An 18,465-nucleotide genomic window follows, 5' to 3' on the forward strand; every position below is an offset into this window, starting at 1 on the left:
ACTGCGAGATTATAATACCTCTTTGCTCTCTTTGGGACAAAAATACCACATTGCTATTTTGCATTTAGAACAGAGACAGCTTTAAATAGTGAGTTTTCCTACTGTCAGTATCTTTCAGCAGCCAAGGGCTAGAAAACACAACACTCCATTTCCTTTGCTCCGAATGCACATTTCTTATTCTCAAAAACATTCCTGTATGTTATTGGGGAAAACCTTTCCTCCCATTGACTTCTGCAGGAGGTGCAGTCTGTTCCCTTTATGTTACTGATCAGTTCCTGTGCCTTTATCTGCCTTTTTTTTTTCCCTTCTAGAGCTACATTCCATTAAAATCAGGGTAAAAACTCCCACTGAATTCACGGCTCTGTGAATAGCCACCTACTAAGTCACCATGATATCACCATAAGCTTTCACCTGAACCATTAAATGAGTGACATCAAGATGGGAACACATTGCTATGAGTTTGTGTTCAGTCCTTTGGTGTTCTCTGCAGCAACAGCGCAAGTATTTACACAGCTGTGTGAGCGAAGCAGAAACTCAGCCTTCCAGCATCACACCCCTGCTCTGTCACTAAGGCTGCCCATTACCGTCACTCATCCCTTCCTAGAGCTATCCCTTCCTCACCCTCTCTTTGGAAAGGGTAATGGAGCATCTTTGGCTTAGGCTTCAGTTATTCACCATGCAGCTAATTCACTAAGAATAGCAGAGTTTAGGACACACAGATGACTTCACTCACTGGCTCGTTTCATCTTTCCAGCGATGCCTTTTTCACTGCCAGCTTCAAAGGCATCTTAGTGGATAAACTGCCTGACCTACTAAAAGAAGTACAAAGAGAATCCCCTTCTCAATTAATTCTTGTGCTCCAAATTCATACTCAGATTTGTTTCTGAGCAGCTTTCATTTCTCTTAATCAGCTACGACAGTTTTAGTTCCCTTGAGTTGTTGCTTGGCTGCAGATCTCCTCCTCTACTGTACTTTTCCCAATTGTTTTAGGAAATGCTGCTGCTGAAATGGCAGAGGCCTGGACCTCAGCTGAACTGAATCAGTATCTTCACCACAGGAAATCTCAAATTCACTAAAGTTAAAGAAAGCAGATTTATGTCACCTGAGGCTCCTGTCCCTCCATGTTACAGAGATAGCACATATGTATCTTCCTGCCTAAAGACCTGGTCCAAATGCTGTTTCACACTCTTAAATTCCATAAATACAACTAGCTGAGGGAAGAAGATTGTTCTACACTTTGATATAAAAGATCCTACAGTAAATTTGTGCTTCAGGGAAAGTAGAATATAACAAGAGACATTCACAGCAACATGGAAAATAAACACTGTCATTGCTGTCTTACAAACAAGAAAGCAGAGCTGGAGAAAATTTCTTCCAAGGCCATGAGGGGTGTTGAAAGTGGAGCTGGGAGAAGAGGCCAGTGATCTCCACCTGTCAGAGCACAGGGCTGTGCTGGTGTTTTTAATGGATGCAAAGATGTGTGTTCAGAGTCAAGATCTGTGGATTTGTTACAGAAAAAAAGGACAAAACTGTAGCTACTGTCTGGGGTTGTTACCTAGAGTATCTGAGGCTTGTAGATGAAGATTTTATCTGAGAAGCAAAGCCATTAAATAAACTCTTGTCCCCAATACTCCCAGTACCCCCTTGCTTTGTCACTTGCTGCAACCTCTTCAGCTGGACCAACAGACACAGAGCACATCTGGAAGCAGAAGACTTTAATTCAGACACCTAACTACTAATTCATGGACCTAACTTTAGTCAAGCAAGTTTGTCAGCCCTGGCATCTGCCTTTAATGCTATTAGTATTCTGGAGGGTCTACTGACGATTTCATGCCAAATCAATTTTGGCACATTAAAGTGATTTGTCAGAAATCCAACAAAAGAGCTTTCCTAATAATTCAGCTCTCAGACTCTGCAATGCTGGTGGGAAGGTAATATGTGCCTGCATAGGTGCCCTCAATTTGCTCTAAAAATTTCAGAAAGATTTTACTGGAACTTAAAGCATTTTAACACATTTACTTTACTTTAAACCTTTGCTTTTAATTTTAACACTGAGTGATTCGTAGTTTACTTCAAGGTAATTTTTAAATAAAAGAAATCAAAATTGTCTTTAAGGAAAAGGTGTTTCATTTTGAACTTAAAATCTTCCAGGTATGTATGTCTTTTAGCTATAGTTGTATTTGCACCTGTAAAAATGCACATTAGACTGTGAAAATGTACACTGGCAAAGTGTACTAGAAACGTAGCCCTGAACCACTTGATGTTAGTCTGTCTGTGCCAGAGCAATGACAGTGCACAAATAAGCAGACTTAATGTCCTTTGTGGAGCATGTATCATCTTCAACTTTTCACCCCGTATGTGGATTCATATAAATGTGACAAGCCATGGTTTTTACATTTGTAGATTATATATATATATCTAGGATGAAGGATCATATTAGCTGACTTTATGGGAAAGGTTACTTACACCATACTCAAAGCTGTGAAAAGGAGAAACGTGAAATCCAAGGTCCCTCCTGCCTTTGTACTTCGGGTGAGGCAGGCTCAGAGGTTTAGTAAGTGCTATCAATCAGGAATGCTAAAGATGGTAAAAGTTGAGGTGCTGTCTGGGTTTGATATGTATGTTGTTTGCAGGCACTGTTTTTTTGTGAAGGATATCAGTTACCAAAGAAACAGCCAGGGACGTTAAATAGCTTGAAAGGGGAAGCAACCATCACCTGAACTGCCAGCTCATTAAATGAGTGTTTGAGTGAATATTCTGCAGCACAGAGACAGCCTTGTCCAGGGTCCATCCAAAACAGTGCCACCCAAATTCATAACAGCTAACCATAGAGGAAAGGAAAATAAACATTTCTGCCGCTTTGCATTGTTCCTCTTCATTATGGAGTTTACCATCTATCCTTCTTTATGGGTCCTGGAGAGGGCCCCAGCACCAGATGATGGCTTTGGGTCCAGATGCCCGAAATGGCTCTGGCAGCCCAGCGAGGCAGAGGTGATACCATCTGGCACTACCACCTCGCTTGGTACTGGTCCTGAAAGACTGTGCAGAAAGCCCCTGGTGTGCTCCATGCTGTGTTCTGGGGCTGCCTCCTCCCCAGGGAATTGCTTACTGCAAACTGCTTTTGGGGTGATGAAAATCCACGTTAGGGAACATAAAAATTAACCCTCACAGCCTCTAGTATGGTGAAGAGTCTTCTGATAATAGATCTGAATGCAAATATGTGTTATAGATATAGATGTCACACATAGGAAAAAAGGTATCTTTTCCCTGAGTTTCCACTATGCAGGATGGTCAAGAGGACTAAAGATAATGTCCCAAAAACAAAGAGCACATTTTGCTCTAGGTAAATGTACTGATATGCATGGGCAGCTTTTCCAGTTCTGGCACATTGCTTCAATCTTTTCCTTCCCACCATGTGAACAAATGTTTGTTTGCTTCAAGTTCAAGACAGGCTTTCCAAGGCAAAATCCATCCAGATGGTCACCAGACTAAGGGAGGAGTCTCAGATTTCTCTAAACAAGCTTTTAAACCAAAGAAATTGTTTTCTACAGTGTTCTTCACTGATGATGTCTTTTCTGCTGTTGCTCACGACACTGATGGAATAAGCTGCTTTCGTTGATTAAAGCTTCGGAATCCCAAAGGCAGCCTAAATCCTATCAAAAGGTTCATCTTTTCAAATGTTCTTTTTAAGTTCTTTAACTCTGGTTTCTGAATTGTCCCTACTATTTCAGTCCTCATAGCTAAGCTCTTCTTATTGTCTTTATGTAGTTCCTGAAAATGACATGATCACTGTATGTAGTACACACTTAGTTCAAATTAATATCTATTATTGTACATGTATCACACATGATACCACAAAATTGCACTGTTCATGTACTGCACATGTAGCAGATGTGCAGGATAGATGTTTGATGAATTCTTGTTTATTATTCCTGACTTTATTTCTTTGAAAGCAAAACATTCACACAAATCTGTAAACCAAAAATCTCACTTTACATCCTCTGTGTTGTTTAAAATATTACATTTCTTTTCAGACCAAATGTTCTTGCATCTTGTTTCAGGAGCAATCACTCTTGTGGACACTGGTGACAGTGTTTGCTGCAGGCTTACTTGTCGCTAGAACTACACACTGCTTTCATTCAGAAGCACAATATAACAGGTGAGATCAACCACTTAGTGCCTGAATGACTCCTGTGCTAAAATCATCAGCTGTTATTAGCCCAAACACATTGTTTCAAGAAGGAAGGTCTTCATCACAACCCAGGCCTCCATATCCTAAACTGTTGTGCACAATTCCCTTTACTAGACTGGGAGATTTATAACCATTACCAGGGTGTTGCAGAGCACTTGTGAGCAGGGGAACAGTGGAGGAGTTTTGTGACTGCTCAGTGCTCCAGGGATGCTGTGGTTCTGGCCACGTGGGATCTGATTACCATAAGGCAACTAAAGAACTTGAAACACGCAGCTTCAATTCCTGCTCCACTGGTGTGTATGACCTTGGGATGTATGAAAATTCTTTCTCTCAATGAAATGGGGAAAAATGTGCTTCCTCACCTCACACAGTCCTGAGGATAAATTCCTGAAAGCTGCTGAGGTGCTCAGAGCCCACAGTAATGGATGCACTGTAAGTACAATGGATTGATAGTCCTTCCATTAACTTTGGATGAGACCTTATAGGCGCTGTGCATTTCTTGCAGTGTTCAAAGTAAGCAATTATCATTATTTCCATCTGTTCTTTCTCTGCCTGTGTCCTTTAAAAGCTATGGCAAAGGCTGACAAGGTAGAGAGAGTGTATGCCTCAGAAATGAGCAAAGTGAAACAAAACCCCTCACCAAAGTATGTATGAAAAAATATAACATATTCTCAGAACCGTGTTATATCCACCGAGTAAAAAATATATGTACATAGTACCAAGCCTGAAATTTCTGCAAATTATTTAGTGAACCATCATGAAGATTGTCTTTGGGGCTTGGGTGAGCAGCACCTCCACATCAGCATGTTCAGGCCAATGGAACAATTGGCTTTTAAATAAGTAATTTCTGAGTATTGGCATTTTTTAGTTTTAAACCATTTTCATTTCACAATCTTTGTAAAGCTGGCTCAGAAATGGACAGTGACATTGACTTCATTGAGAAGAAAAACACAAAAAACTTGCTACAGGTAGAGAAAGCTGATTCAACGGAGGAATCACTTCTACCTTTCAAAGTCATGCTCATCTGCAGCAATTACACCTTTTACAAATGTTAAGAGACCCATAAAATCACATAAAACTGGACAGCTGAGTTTTGGCTTTGTATAAACCCCACTGCAGCAAAAATTGGAGCAGGCTCTCTCTGAGAAGGGAAAAGGCAGATTGGTGATATGGTACCAGCATAACCTCTGAAGGGAGAAAAAAGAATCGTGATGTCTTTAAAACTGCTGTCTTCATAAACCTTACATATACATTGGCCCCCTCCTAAACTCTGTTTAGCTGGTAAAACTTCTCCATAAATCTAAATTCCCAGCTCCTGGGGAAAATACAGGTTGTTGTCTAGATTACAGATTCTCAGTTCCTCTGCCTGCAGGTTTATGAAATGCTGCTCTGTTGGTAACATCATAGTCAGAGACTTGGAAATATGATCAATGGTTAGGAATAAATTCACATTTATCGCATTTGAGCCTAGATAACATGTTAGATTTTTTTATATTGCGTCCTTAGCAAGCTTTAGCATCTTTCAGGTGTCAGAGAAAAACTACCTGCAGCAAACATCTTGAGAAAGCTTTTCAGAGCAGCACTTGCCTCTGCTCACCTGCAGCAGGTTCAAAGGATGTGGTGAAAGGATGGACAGGGAGTTACTTGTTCTTTCTCACAAGTGTCACAGCTCTCTTGGGGAAGTGGAGAATTCCTTTTCCAGCTCTGTGTAGTAAAAAATCAGTGTTGGTATAAAGCCAGGCAAGAGCGAGGGGAATCAGGAAAGCTTTGAAAAACTTCTGGCTGGGCACTTGACTGATTTTAAACCTGAACAAAGTAGATGAGAGCAGGGGGAATTATTCATTTTGCTTCCAGGATGATTTTCATGTGAGTTCAGTGGGATTAAGAGATGGTCCTTCCTGTTCCTAAGTGGGCTGATGTGAGGAGTAAAGGTCAGACACTAACATTTCTGAAGGACCCTGTTCTGCCATGCCTTGGCTTTCAAAATGTTTTTACAGTTCTTCAGACTCTGCTTAGAAAGGGACAGCATCACTGACTTCCTTGCTAAGCATTAAAAGAGGACTAAACAGAAATTGGCACCTGACACACATATTGCTCCTAAATTCATACTGCTGTTGTTCAATCAGAGTATACAAATCTGTGTCTATGGAAATGTTGATTTCTTCTAGAGGCTTTTGTGGGCAACTTCAGCTTTAGCTTCCCAAACAAATCAGTTGGCAGCTAAGGTGTTAAAATTCTGTAGTCACTACTAGAAAACATGGATAGAGGTGAAATGTCCATTTGAGAATGTATTTCCATCTGTGTGTGGATAGGCCTGTGTGTCTGGAAATGTTATCAAGGTTAATTAGAAAAATTATCTCATCGGAACAACAAAAAAATCAGGTGAGTGGAATCTCTCTGTCTGAGACACAGTAATCTTTCCCGGCTCGGTTTCAAGTGCAACTGTGATCCATCAAAGTCATTTCCCTGTGCAGTCCCTGGAGGACATCAAAAGTTTAAATCAGAGTGGCAATACTCACATTGCACCCTCAGTATTAATGAAAATGGGTGTTGCCACTGCTTCCTTCAGCAGTGTGCAATTAAAAAAAAAAGAAAAACTTTAAAAAAAAAGCAAGGCTGACGTATCCATGGCATTAAATAGTACTGCCCTTATTTGAAAAGATGTTGTTTCTCTCTGTGGTTTGGAAACACCTCCCCCGAGTTAAAAAGAAATCATGACCATTCTCTGTCTCCATTGTTATTTGATTGTTCTTGTTTAATACTTACTTACATACTTTTTAAATTACTTCGCTTTCTTCTAATAAAACACAATGCATGTCCAGGCAGGGCAGTGAATAGGAGGTGCATCTTTGTAAAAGTGGCTTTAAAAATAAAAGCTAATGATATCTCTTATTCTGGGTTCCACATCACTAGGTTTTTTTCCTTTTTTCAAGTGGGCTGTCATCACCACTGATACCTTGCTGGTTGTTCAGGCCATTGATTTTAAAGTGTTCATTGTCTCCTTCAGTAAGGTTTTTATGGATCAAAAGGTTTCACACAGTCTGATTCGCTGCTCGCCTGTCATGCAAATTGGGGACTAGTTGGAAAAGATTGTAACAGAAGCCAGGTATTTCTGTTTTCATGTATAATGATATTTCTCATACTTTCCTTTGCAAGGATTTGCTATGTCTCTAGTGCCCAGGCTTCTCTCTCGTCACTCACAGGACTCATTCTTTTGACTTCAGTTTCAGGAGAGTAAGATTTAGCCTGGATGCCTCCTCCAAGAAAAATAAACTGTTCACTGTTTTCACACTCGCTTCCTTGAGAGTTGCCCACTCATCGGATGCAGGCTCTTGCCTGATCCCTCTGCTCAGGCACTGCTCCTCACAGAGAGTGGAGGACAGAGCTCCAAAGTGCCAGCCTGAGATCAAGAAGCAACAAAACTGTCATCCCCAAGATCTATTTTTACATTTTTCTACACAGTGTCACCATAAATAAAATGGAAAATCACTGCCGCAGCTCTCCTGCTTTCTCCCTTTATCAGTCGTTGTCCTTCCTGCTGCAGCAATACAAAACAAGTGAGAGAGAAAACAAATTAAGTTACTCTCTGGTGCATGGAGGAAAAAAAAAAAGTCATTTAGTCCAGAATTCCCACTGGAACTGCCAGGCTGCAACAGGGAGAGAAATCTCATAATACTAGTGCTGTGATGTGCAAGAGCATTAAGTGGTTGTTACCTCTCCTGGTCAAACACTGTGCATGGGAAGACACGATTGGCATCCACTCCTCCTAATACTGATCCCCTTGCAAGGGATGCAGGGAACCACAGAACCGTGATGGAAACTCCTCGGGGAGTTAAGAAGTTCTCAGGGCTGGGAAGAACCACAGCCATCAATTCATTAATCACACTCGTCCTCACAACACACCCCCTACAGTTTCAAAGCATTTCGTAGGGCTTATGCTAATGCTTGCCATGTTCTTACTCTGACCACAGAGGGGATATAATTTTAGCCCTATTGAATGAACAGGAGTTGGTAGCTATAGCTCTTCCTTACTTATTAATATAATTATTATTTACTACTACTCTTTTTTATTACCATAGCACCCAGGAACTGCAATAGTACAACAAAAAAAAGCAACCTCAGTCCATTGTCAGTTCCTTCCACCTGAGTGTCTCAAGCTGGTTTGCATTTACTAATTGGTTTCCAAACCTATAATATCAGTGTAAAGGCTTGTGAGATAACCACAGTCCAGCTAAAGCACTTGTTCAGGCACTGTGCCCAGCCTGTGCGTGGTCCTAGAGAAGTGAAGGACGTCTAAATCAGGGCAGTGTTTCAAGTATAGCACAGGTTGCCCCATACACACTCCAGCAGCAGTTCAGAAAGTTTCCAATCTCCAATTTACCTTGCACAGGTTGCCTCCTTAAATGTATTTTTAAACCTCAATTTTGTTTCCAGTATAACTCACAATTAGAGACTCTCTTCTCTCTTGCGAAGTGTTTGTTTTGTTCTGCGCTGATTTGCAGTGTCCCTAATGAGCAGTTAACAAGATGTCAATTAATCATGCAAATGGCAAGAAACAGATATTCAGATGATTGCACTACCTGGAGCTAAGATTTGGGGCTTCATATAGTTAATTTTCTCTTATTTGGTTCTTTTATTTTTTTTGTTAATAATTTCCATGACTTTCTGCTTATCCTGTTAAGGAGATGTTTAATCTTTCCACTGTTTCCTTGTCTTACTGGTCCTGAAAAGACACATTCCTGGCACGACTTATTTCACATTGGATACAAAGGAATATACCCGTGTGGAATGGGTTCTGTTCCTTCAGAAAGCATACACCTTCTGCACATGTGCTGCCCAGATTGCTGGCATGTGCCTGCAAACCCAGCTTTCCTCTGAAACATGGTGATTTCTGGGAATACACAAAGTAACTTTGCAGTTCAAAATGGATGAACATAATTTTGTTGCCATGCTGGATATTGCATCAATGGTACTTGCAGTGCCTAGTACCTGGTTACATCCTTCTTTAGTCATGGAGTTAGTTTGGAAACACACTTAAGGTTGCAGGACAAAACTCCAAAATTCTGGAAATACCCAAGAACAGTGTTACTTGGTGGAAAATGTGGCTGGGTTCAGGAAAGCTTACACACACACAGTATTAGGGCTTCAACTCAGGTCATCCTCAGAAAAACCATGAACCATATCAAGCCTGTTAAACCCCAGTATTTTTTTTTCATTGTCGGGCGAAGAGACTCAGGGGCTTCCACGCTAAACTATCCTGGAGGATTCAACAAGGGCAACCAAACGGTTTCGCTTGCATGACTACTTAGAAGGATAAATCTGAGTAACTGCATAGATTTAGAGGGCTGGGAAAGCAGAGAGTGTTGCTTATGATGACGAAGACATGAACTCACCAGCAGAGAGTCAGACAAGGAGCATCAGTGCTGTTAAATTTTGGCTCAGGACATTTTGTTGACTGCTGCCTGGATCAGCTGGCTTGGACTGTGTAGGTGTGGGTGTTTCAGGATGCTCTGGCTGCCCGACTGTGTTTTGACATGAGGAGATCAGACCAGTGAGGGTGTGAACCTGGGGAGAGCCTGCGGGGACCAGGAGGACAGCAGGATCCTGGTGGAGTTTCCCAGAGGAGAATCTCCTCCATTAGTTACAGAAATCCGATGTTGAAAGTGAGGAGATGCCTGTGAGGGCACAGCATGCTGGGATAGCAGCAGGGCTTGGGGATGGGACTGGTGGCCACACAGCTCCCACATGGCTCCTCCCTGCAAAGTCCTGTCCTGCGCCACTGTCCCTGGGGACTGTGCAGTCCTCACGTGTCTTTTCCTCTTCCACCCTCGGGGAGTTTCCCCTCATTAATTTGGTATTGCAGTTCTGTGTTTTTCTAAGCAGATGCACTGATTTTTCTTTCTTTTTTTCTTTTCCTTTTTTCTACACCCTTTTCTTTTTTTTTTCCTTTACCCTGGAAAAACTTATCCAGTGATTATTTGAAAGGCTGCAAAGGCATCTGGGGAGTTTCACTTGCGCTGTTATGATTTAAGCTTGAAATTGCTTAATTGCTGTTTCCTATACTTCTCATTTTCAGTTCCCTAATGACTGTATCAATTTGTTGCCTATTATTCCCAATGACAGGGCAGTGTTTTGTGTGAGTGTTTCACCAAGCCATTTTAAATTCTCTTTCCTCTGAGCTGCAGAAGGATCTAGCTTTCCATCCTGGCTTGTTCCTTCTTCCTGTGGCTGTGAGGAATTCCCACATATGGCTCCAAGGGTTGCAGGCAAGATTACACTTGGCCAATTTCTGAATACCACTAAGCATGCTCAAAGATTTCCTAAGTTTTCTATTACATATTGCTTTTAATTTAAATTATTAATTACTGATGGGATTCTATTGACTTTTTCTATTGAGGAATTATAGTAGTTATAATGCTATAAAAAACTTGAGTTAAAAAATACATAGCAAAAAAAACAAGGACAACAGAGATAGAAAGGCAGGAAAGCAAAATAGTGATGTGAACAAGTGAGAACAGTGGAAAATAAGGTAAGCTGAAATTAACTCACATTTATACCAGGCTAAATTAAAAATAAAAAACACTGCTACAGTGTTTGTGAAATGAATGTTCAAACCCAGGATGTGTTTTTACTGTTGCAGAAGTTCTCAAACTGCATTTGATGCAGTTCCCCATGGTAAAGCAAAGACTCCTTTCAGGTCACATTTGTGCAACAGACTTGAGACTTTTTATTAGTGTAACAAAAAGATAACTCATAGATCACTTTATATAGCATTAAGTAAATAATTCTTTTTATTGGAGATAAACTCGCTTGTTTTCTCTGCTCATTTTCAGTTGCCTTTTCTTTCAAATGCCCAGTTCTATATTTTAGCATCAAAAGGTGTGGAATAAAGACCTGCTTCAGATTCCTCTTTGCCATCTTGTGTTTCTAAATATTGATCTTCCATGTATAAGCTAGTTTGGTGTTAGGAGGGACTCAGAGTTCTCTGCAGTCTGCACAGCCTCAGGAGTTGGTTAAAAAAATCCTCATTTTTATTTACTCTTTTATGCTGATGGGCACTTTAATGCAACATCAACCACACAAAACTTTACCAATTAAGTCTGTTAGGTGAATGTATTTGCAAGTAGGAACAGTGTTAACAATCTATTTTTAAATGGTTTTGTCATACTGATGACTGGGAGTAGTAGCATTTAAAAATGGGTTATGATTCGAAGAAATCATGCTCATGAATGGAATGGTGACCAGTGTAGTGTCAGCTATCTAAAACCATATGGCACATGTTTTAGAAGATGACAGGTGGTAGCCAGTGTTGAGAAGGAGACTCCACTCAGTTCCAAGTGCTAACAGAAGACACTCAGCATATGTCCCTCCAAGAAATCTGCATGATCTTTGGAAAGGAAATGCTGATGATGCCTCCATAAATTCTCTTCTTTCCCAGCTCTAAAGGAGTAATTTCAAACCTCTGGTGCCATAGATTATCACCTGACCACAGCACCTCACAGAAGCTGCTGATACCAATGGTCACTGACATTTCTAAACCTTACAAGCCAGGATTTGATGGCTGCAGTGTATGACAAGCACAGCTTCAGCCAGGATGTAAAGCTTCCTCCAGAGCAGCTGGGAGAAGAGAAGGCTTCAGGGAGACCCTAGAGCCCCTTCCAGTACGTAAAAGGGCTACAAGAGAACTGGAGAGAGACTTTGGACAAGGGCTTGGAGTGATAGGACAAGGGGGAGTGGCTTCAAACTGACAGAGGACAGGGTTAGATGGAATATTGGGAAGAAATTCCTTACTCTGAGAGTGTGAGGCCCTGGCACATGTTGCCCAAAGAAGCTGAGGTCTCCCCATCCCTGAAGTGTTCAAAGCCAGGCTGGATGGAACTCTGAGCAACCTGGTTTAGCTGAAGGTGTCCCCACCCATGGCAGGAGGTTGGAATGAGATGACCTTTACTGTCCCTTCCAACTTAAACCATTCTGTGATTCCAGGGTTCTCATATTCTGCTTTTATTAAGTACATAATCTACTATGTTTATCAATTTTGCCTAATTTCATTTAACCTCACTTTCAACAATCATCTGCATGATTCCAGTTTTCAGGAGTTAATGTCTGGATCCACAGGGCAAAGTCCCAGTTAGCTGGACCCATAGGGCTCTGAGTTCCTCTGCATCAGGTGCATATCTCAAAGCTGTCATCCCACACAGGCAATTTTGATAGCCTGCAAGTTATCTGAAAAGGTCAGATCTCAGTTCCACGGCTCATCTTAGACCTCATACTCATCATGGTGTATTTTATCCTTCAGCTCAGCCCTCACTGGAGCACCTGAATAACTTACAGGTTGCACTGTCATTTCATATATATTCACATAAAGGGAAAGTTTAAAACTCAAGCAAACTGCCATTCTGAAACATGGCTGGACAAAAGCCAATTTTTGTCCAATTTTATTCAAAGCATTTACAGCTTACTCGGTTACTTTGATGTAGTGCATTGGGTCAAAATACCCACCAAGCACTTTTTTTTTGTGTTGAGGCATGTATTTAGAATTAGCTTAGACAAGGTGCATTACCCTTGAATTATCTGTGTGAGCTAAAGCAAAGCAGATGCAGGAAGAATGTGATTATCTTGGTAATGTTTGTGAAACAGATGCGAGCTCTAGCAGTAGAATAAAGCACCCTTCTATGTTACTAATGTCGTTGCCACCAGGTTAATAATCCACTGCACATCCACCACCTCCTTACTCCGTCTACTGGATAGACATGAAAAAAAAAACATCACTAGGAAAAGGTCATATCAGAAATATCTGTCTAAAATAAGGTCTACCCGTTGAAACATTGAACAGTCTTCTGCCTCCTACAGCATCACATCCCACAGGTCAGAAAAAACCAATAATCATTTGTCTGTTCCCTTCACTTTCTCTTTCAATTAATTTTCCCTCAATACAACATATTCTAAAAGCACAACCTACATGATGAGACCAGACATTATCCAGGCTCCCCTCTGCAATAATTTAACCATTTCTCTGAAGTTTATCACAGATTTGGTGATTTGTGGTGAAAGAAGGAAAGATGTGTAACTACACTCTCCAAGGCAACATCCTTGTGCCCAGCTTGGCCCAGTTTTGTGGATGGCAGGGAAGGGTGGGAGCAGCCAAATCATCCCTGGGGTTGGCAGCCAAGGCTGTCCTTAAAGGTCCTTGTGGGGCAATTTATTCTGCCTGAGGGTGATGAGGTGACAGGCAGGTGCTTTTCAGAGCTGAGTGCACTCCATACTTTTCTTGTAAAGGGCCTGGAAGTGGGTAGTAGATGCTCTAGTATGGTATTAGCACATTCACCTTACCTTCCTCATCAAGAATCACTTTGTCCAGCTCAGGAGCTGTTGTCCTGAGCTGTGTAGTCCGTAACAGAAAATCCCAAAACAAATCCCAAAACACTCAGTCTCGCCTACATCAGGGTCTGGTTTCACTCCTGTGCAAATGGGTTGGGGCCATGGCCTCCCTTGCCAGCCACTCTTCCCACCCTGCCTGAAGGTGCATCTTGCTTGATTCATACAGAGGTAACGCAAGGGATAAAAGTCCTTCATCCCTCTCTGTCTCTGGAGATAAACAAAGCAGATGGGGAATCCAGTGCTCTGCAAGGCACTAAGTCATACCTGACACAAAGTTATGATGTGAGATGAACCAGAAATGCAAGGACTTGGATACTTTAAACCTTAGTCCAAAGTAGCTTGGAATCTGTGGACATTTTTCTAGGCATGACTCCTTCACAGATTTCAATCCCTGCTTAAAAAAAAAAGAATCCATAAAGACACCACACATTTGCCTACTAAAGAAAACTGACAAAGGAAAGATAAAAAACATATATATTTCTATCACCAGGCTCCCAGGGAATAAGAACAGAGCTCTATCTCACTCTTCAGCACTGCATAAGAAACAGAATGCAAAATTTCCTCCTTGAAATACTTTGGCACAAACAACTCTTCTGCACTATTTGTTTAGAAATCCAGTGGGGCTTCACTGAATAAAAGCGAGTATTTTCATACTGGTAGTTGAAATAAGAACCAATTTCATGCACAATTGGCAGCGCAGAAGGAACTTCCTTGATAACCAAAGAGCAAAAGATTTTATGAGGCTGCATACGTATTTATGATTATTTAAGGTTCTTGTTATAATGAGGATCCTTTAAGGAGAGGAATTTTGTATTTTAATTTGCATAAAGACAATAAAAACTCTTTGAGAAGCAATTTCTTTCTATATAAAAAGTGAGAACATAGCACCTTAGTGGCACAGACATCTGTTACTTAAGCAGATGCCACCATGTAAACTCCATCAAGCAGCAAAATCCACCAATCAGAAACCACCCAGACTACATCCGCAGCCAAAATTCAGTAGGTGGCTGGGAGCCTCCAAAACAGGTTGAGAAATGATGGGCTTTTCTTCAATGTCCTCATTAAGCATCCAGTGGCACTTATTTGTTCATCATTAACGAATGCTACTGTATCATATGGCTCCGTAGCTGCTCTTTGGTATAAAGTTAATCCCTGTGATCTGCAGTCTGCAAGTCCTGCCCGTGAGATTCACGCCCAAGGAGCGTTAGCCCTTCGACACGCGAGATAAATAACCACTTCTTTGTTTCTCATTATGACTGTGGTCCAACGTCCTCATTCGGGAGCTGATGTATCAATACCTCTGAAAGAGATTAAATATTGCCTGCTTAAGTGCTACATGCAGCGATACAAACTCAGGGGATTGTATTCAGCAGCTGAGCAGCACTGGCGAAGTCTGGGGATGATAAGCCCTTTCTGAAGTTAGCTTACACTTTAAATCAGGAGTTCATGAAAGGCATTAAGAAAAACTATTATATTACTAGAATGGATGGCAGTACAGTTTATATGTTACACCTTGAAGTAAGCAGCAGGATTTTCAATCACTTGATAACCTTGAAACTGCTAAGGTATCAAATTGCTATCATGAATATTGTGCAGGAGCAGAAATAACTCAGAAAGCTGCCTTTGTGAATAATAATGTGGGAAAGAGCAATGTTCTTCTGGGCTGGGCTCACAATAGCACCGACAAGCAAATATACATGAAGGCAAGGCATGTACTTAAACAAGCATATTTGCATTTGACTATATATCAATCAGTTATCAGCGCAGCTACATCTTACCTGACCCATAGAGAAAATAAAAAGGCTGCTAGATAACTTTGCCATGCGAGAACAAGAAACTACAAGGGACTCATTTTTATATATGCACCTGAAAATATTAGGATAAAATATCCTCTACTTTGACAGGCATTACATCTTGAACAAGTATTTAAAAAAACCCCACACAGTACAGATCCATCCATGCAGGAATTTATTGTAAACTCCCAAACAACATATCTTCGTGGTTTGCATGCAAGACGTGTAAACACATCCTGAGCTCTGATTCTGATTTCATTCACACTGGATGAAAATGCAGAGATTTCCTGTGTAAGAGAAAGCTGAGCCAGCCCTCCAGACTCCCATGTTTATGCCCTGAATCAGTGGAGTTTATACCCAACTCCGTTTTTGTTCTGAAGTACAGCACAGGTTTAGTCTTGTGGCATTTTCAGGTGACACAGCCTACTGAGATCATCTGACAGCCATGTGAAAACTCAATGTCTGGAGTGATTCATCATTGTGTCAGATTGTCCTGCACTTTGTCACAATGACTGACAATAGGGGAAACTTGGAAATAATACAAAGATTCAGCGCTGGCTGATAATGCCTGCATTGTGATTAGAGCAGGCGGTGGGCGCGTGAGGAGAATGCTAATTTTGTCCCCCACCCCCAATTTCATACTGCTTGTGCTTTCAACAGCTGGGCCTCTGCACTTGCTTTCTTAATCTTCACTCCTGTGATATTTTTAAATGCAGAGCCTTTTTTCCAGCAAGTCAAACAGCCATATTATTACAAATGCAAAAAGGGGTAATATTGTGCAGAAGGGTAAATTCTGCCAAGCACAGCAGGGCACTGCTTGGGCAGAAGTATCTCTGGGTGGACCTGCCCTTCCCTCCTCAATCCTAACCTCACCAGAATACCTCACCAACACCCTAAATAACACTGAAAACATGTTGAGCAGTACTTCCAGGAATGCTATAAAACCCAGCAAGCATGAGTGACTTTGCACGTGGAGTGGGAACTTGTGGAAGGGTCTTATAAAAGATAAATATGGCAAAGTTTTTCCTTTATTTTTCCTTGACTTGAAGTAAAAGTTTGAGATAATTGCTGGCTCTATTGGGTATTGACACTTGAACAACCAGAAAAAGTGGTCGCAGCAACTCACGTGTTCTAAAGCCCTTCAAGTTTTATCAGTGTTCACAGCAACAACATCAAAGACCACGGACTCAGGTGTGTGATTAATTGAGAGGAAAAGAGAGGCCCTTTCTGTGCACTCCAGCTGCCCAAGTTATTTTGCTGAGTAGAGAATAGGGGAAAAAATAACAACAAATAGCAGCAAGAACCAGCAAGACAAACATTGCTATGTCTACCAAAGTAATGAAGGCAGCAGAACTTTTCCCATTTCTGACAATATAAAGGAAGCAAGTGGCGCTGACTTGTGTCCTCTACCCAGGGAGAGGCCAGTGGGGTGTGTGGGATGAGATAAACTATCCCAGAGGATTCTTCCAGTGGAAACTGGTGTGGCATGTGCTGCATCACCAGATGGGCAATAGGGACAGACACTGTCTGTGGCTGCTGCTGCTGTGGGTGCTGTGGGATGCAGAGCACATCCTTAACTGCTCAAAAAATCATGTGTCACTGGTTTCTTGTGGGGAAAATGGCAGCACTAGTCAGAAGACAAGACACAAGCAGGTGGTAAACAAACACTTTTGCTCTGTCTCTCCTCCAATTCTGCCTTTTTTTGCTGCTTTTCTGTAGAAGAGGCTCCTGAAGGAGGCTGGTCTAGCAACTGGACAGAAAACAGGTTTAGAAGAGAAAAGATAGCAATAACTCTGAGCTCAGCAGAGGATGGAAATTCTATTTTGTCCCCGTTTTAAAACTGGAGGAGCACAAATTTCTCTCAAGAATCTTACTTGCTACAAACTCAGAGGATGTTTATTATTTCATAGCTCATTCTCACCAGCAGCCCACTTAATTAGATGTATGCTATTATGCTTTAGAAGCTGAGCCCTTGGAAGTAAAAGTAAAAGAAAAAGAAATTTCTGACAGAAGAAGTAGAAGAATGATCCAGTTATCTAACTGGCACGAGCAATGCATTTTTCCTCAAGCAAATATCAAGCTTAAATATAGTAAAAAGAAAAAAATGGGCAAACCTGCTACAGCTTGTTACTCTGCTGTGGGCCACTGGCTCTTTGTGTGAAGAGCTGGGTGATGTCAAAAGTGGTTCAACACACTGGAGAGAGGCCAGGGTCTGATTCTGGTCTTGCTTTTGCTGATATAAAGCCCTCCCAGGCTGAGGTGGAGTCGCTCTGAACTGGCACTGGTGCACCTGAAGGAAAACGAGACCAGGTTAAAACAATCAGTAGAAAGTTATCTGATTTCCAGCCACCATAGCTCAGCGTGGGTTAGGTTTGCACGAGCTGGAAGCTGAGGTGACTTAGGTTGCCTCTACTGGAGACCAAAAGGCTTTTTAATCTAGGATTTTGTATCTAGCAAATATGGGCACACAGCTTGAAAATGTTTAATGAATTGGTACATTAATTTAAGCTCAACAACACACTTCCCTCTCTAACTGTAACACTGCTCAGTGAGCACAAGCATTATCTAATTTCAGGGTGGTAAGTGAGGATGCAAGAACAGGGGAGATGTTAAAACACACCTACACAATAAATGATCCATAGATTAGAAAGATGTCAGAAGTTATCTGTTAAATAAAGCTCCACAAACATTGCAAGCTGATGGAAAGAATGATTTTATTGACATTGAAAAAGCTCATCATTCACTTTATTTTCTTTAAAATGAGCAGTAAAAAGCCAGACATATTTTTTCACTCTGTTGCTTTGGCAAGATGAGTTTGAACCATCAGCTTAAGGTCTCTGGACCTTTAACTTGTGACAATGGTGATGGAAGATGCAAGTTTCCTAAAATGTTTTAACAACCACAACAGTATCTGTCCATGTAGATATTAAAGATATAGGCAGTGAAAGCAATACAAGTCCACCATGAGATTACAATCTAAACATCTGGGAAACAATTGCAATGTTCAATCATTCAGATGAAATCATGGCTGGCCTTTGGACTATCCATTACAATTTTTTCCCCCAGTTGTTTCTTTCTCATAATTAACATCTAGTATTGAGT

The 18,465-nt window shown here is 41.2% G+C and overlaps 1 protein-coding gene across 3 annotated transcripts in view; it reads left to right on the top strand.

Moving 5' to 3' along the window:
* Positions 1-18,465, top strand: part of LOC127481250 (histamine N-methyltransferase-like) — a 65,498-nt gene that overhangs the window by 36,619 nt on the left and 10,414 nt on the right. Inside the window, exon 7 of one of the 3 annotated variants that reach the window (XM_051810308.1) lies at positions 4,062-4,139. The exons of the other annotated variants lie outside the window; for them this stretch is intronic. Within the exon in view, the coding sequence (XP_051666268.1) occupies positions 4,062-4,120 (59 nt within the window). The 3' untranslated portion in view covers positions 4,121-4,139. Of the gene's footprint in view, positions 1-4,061; positions 4,140-18,465 lie in introns of those variants that run through there. 3 annotated transcript variants of the gene reach the window in all.

The sequence above is a fragment of the Manacus candei genome, unplaced genomic scaffold, assembly GCF_025592945.1.
Source record: "Manacus candei isolate 608988 ecotype Guabito, Panama unplaced genomic scaffold, ASM2559294v1 h1tg000077l, whole genome shotgun sequence".
Lineage (NCBI taxonomy): Eukaryota > Metazoa > Chordata > Aves > Passeriformes > Pipridae > Manacus > Manacus candei.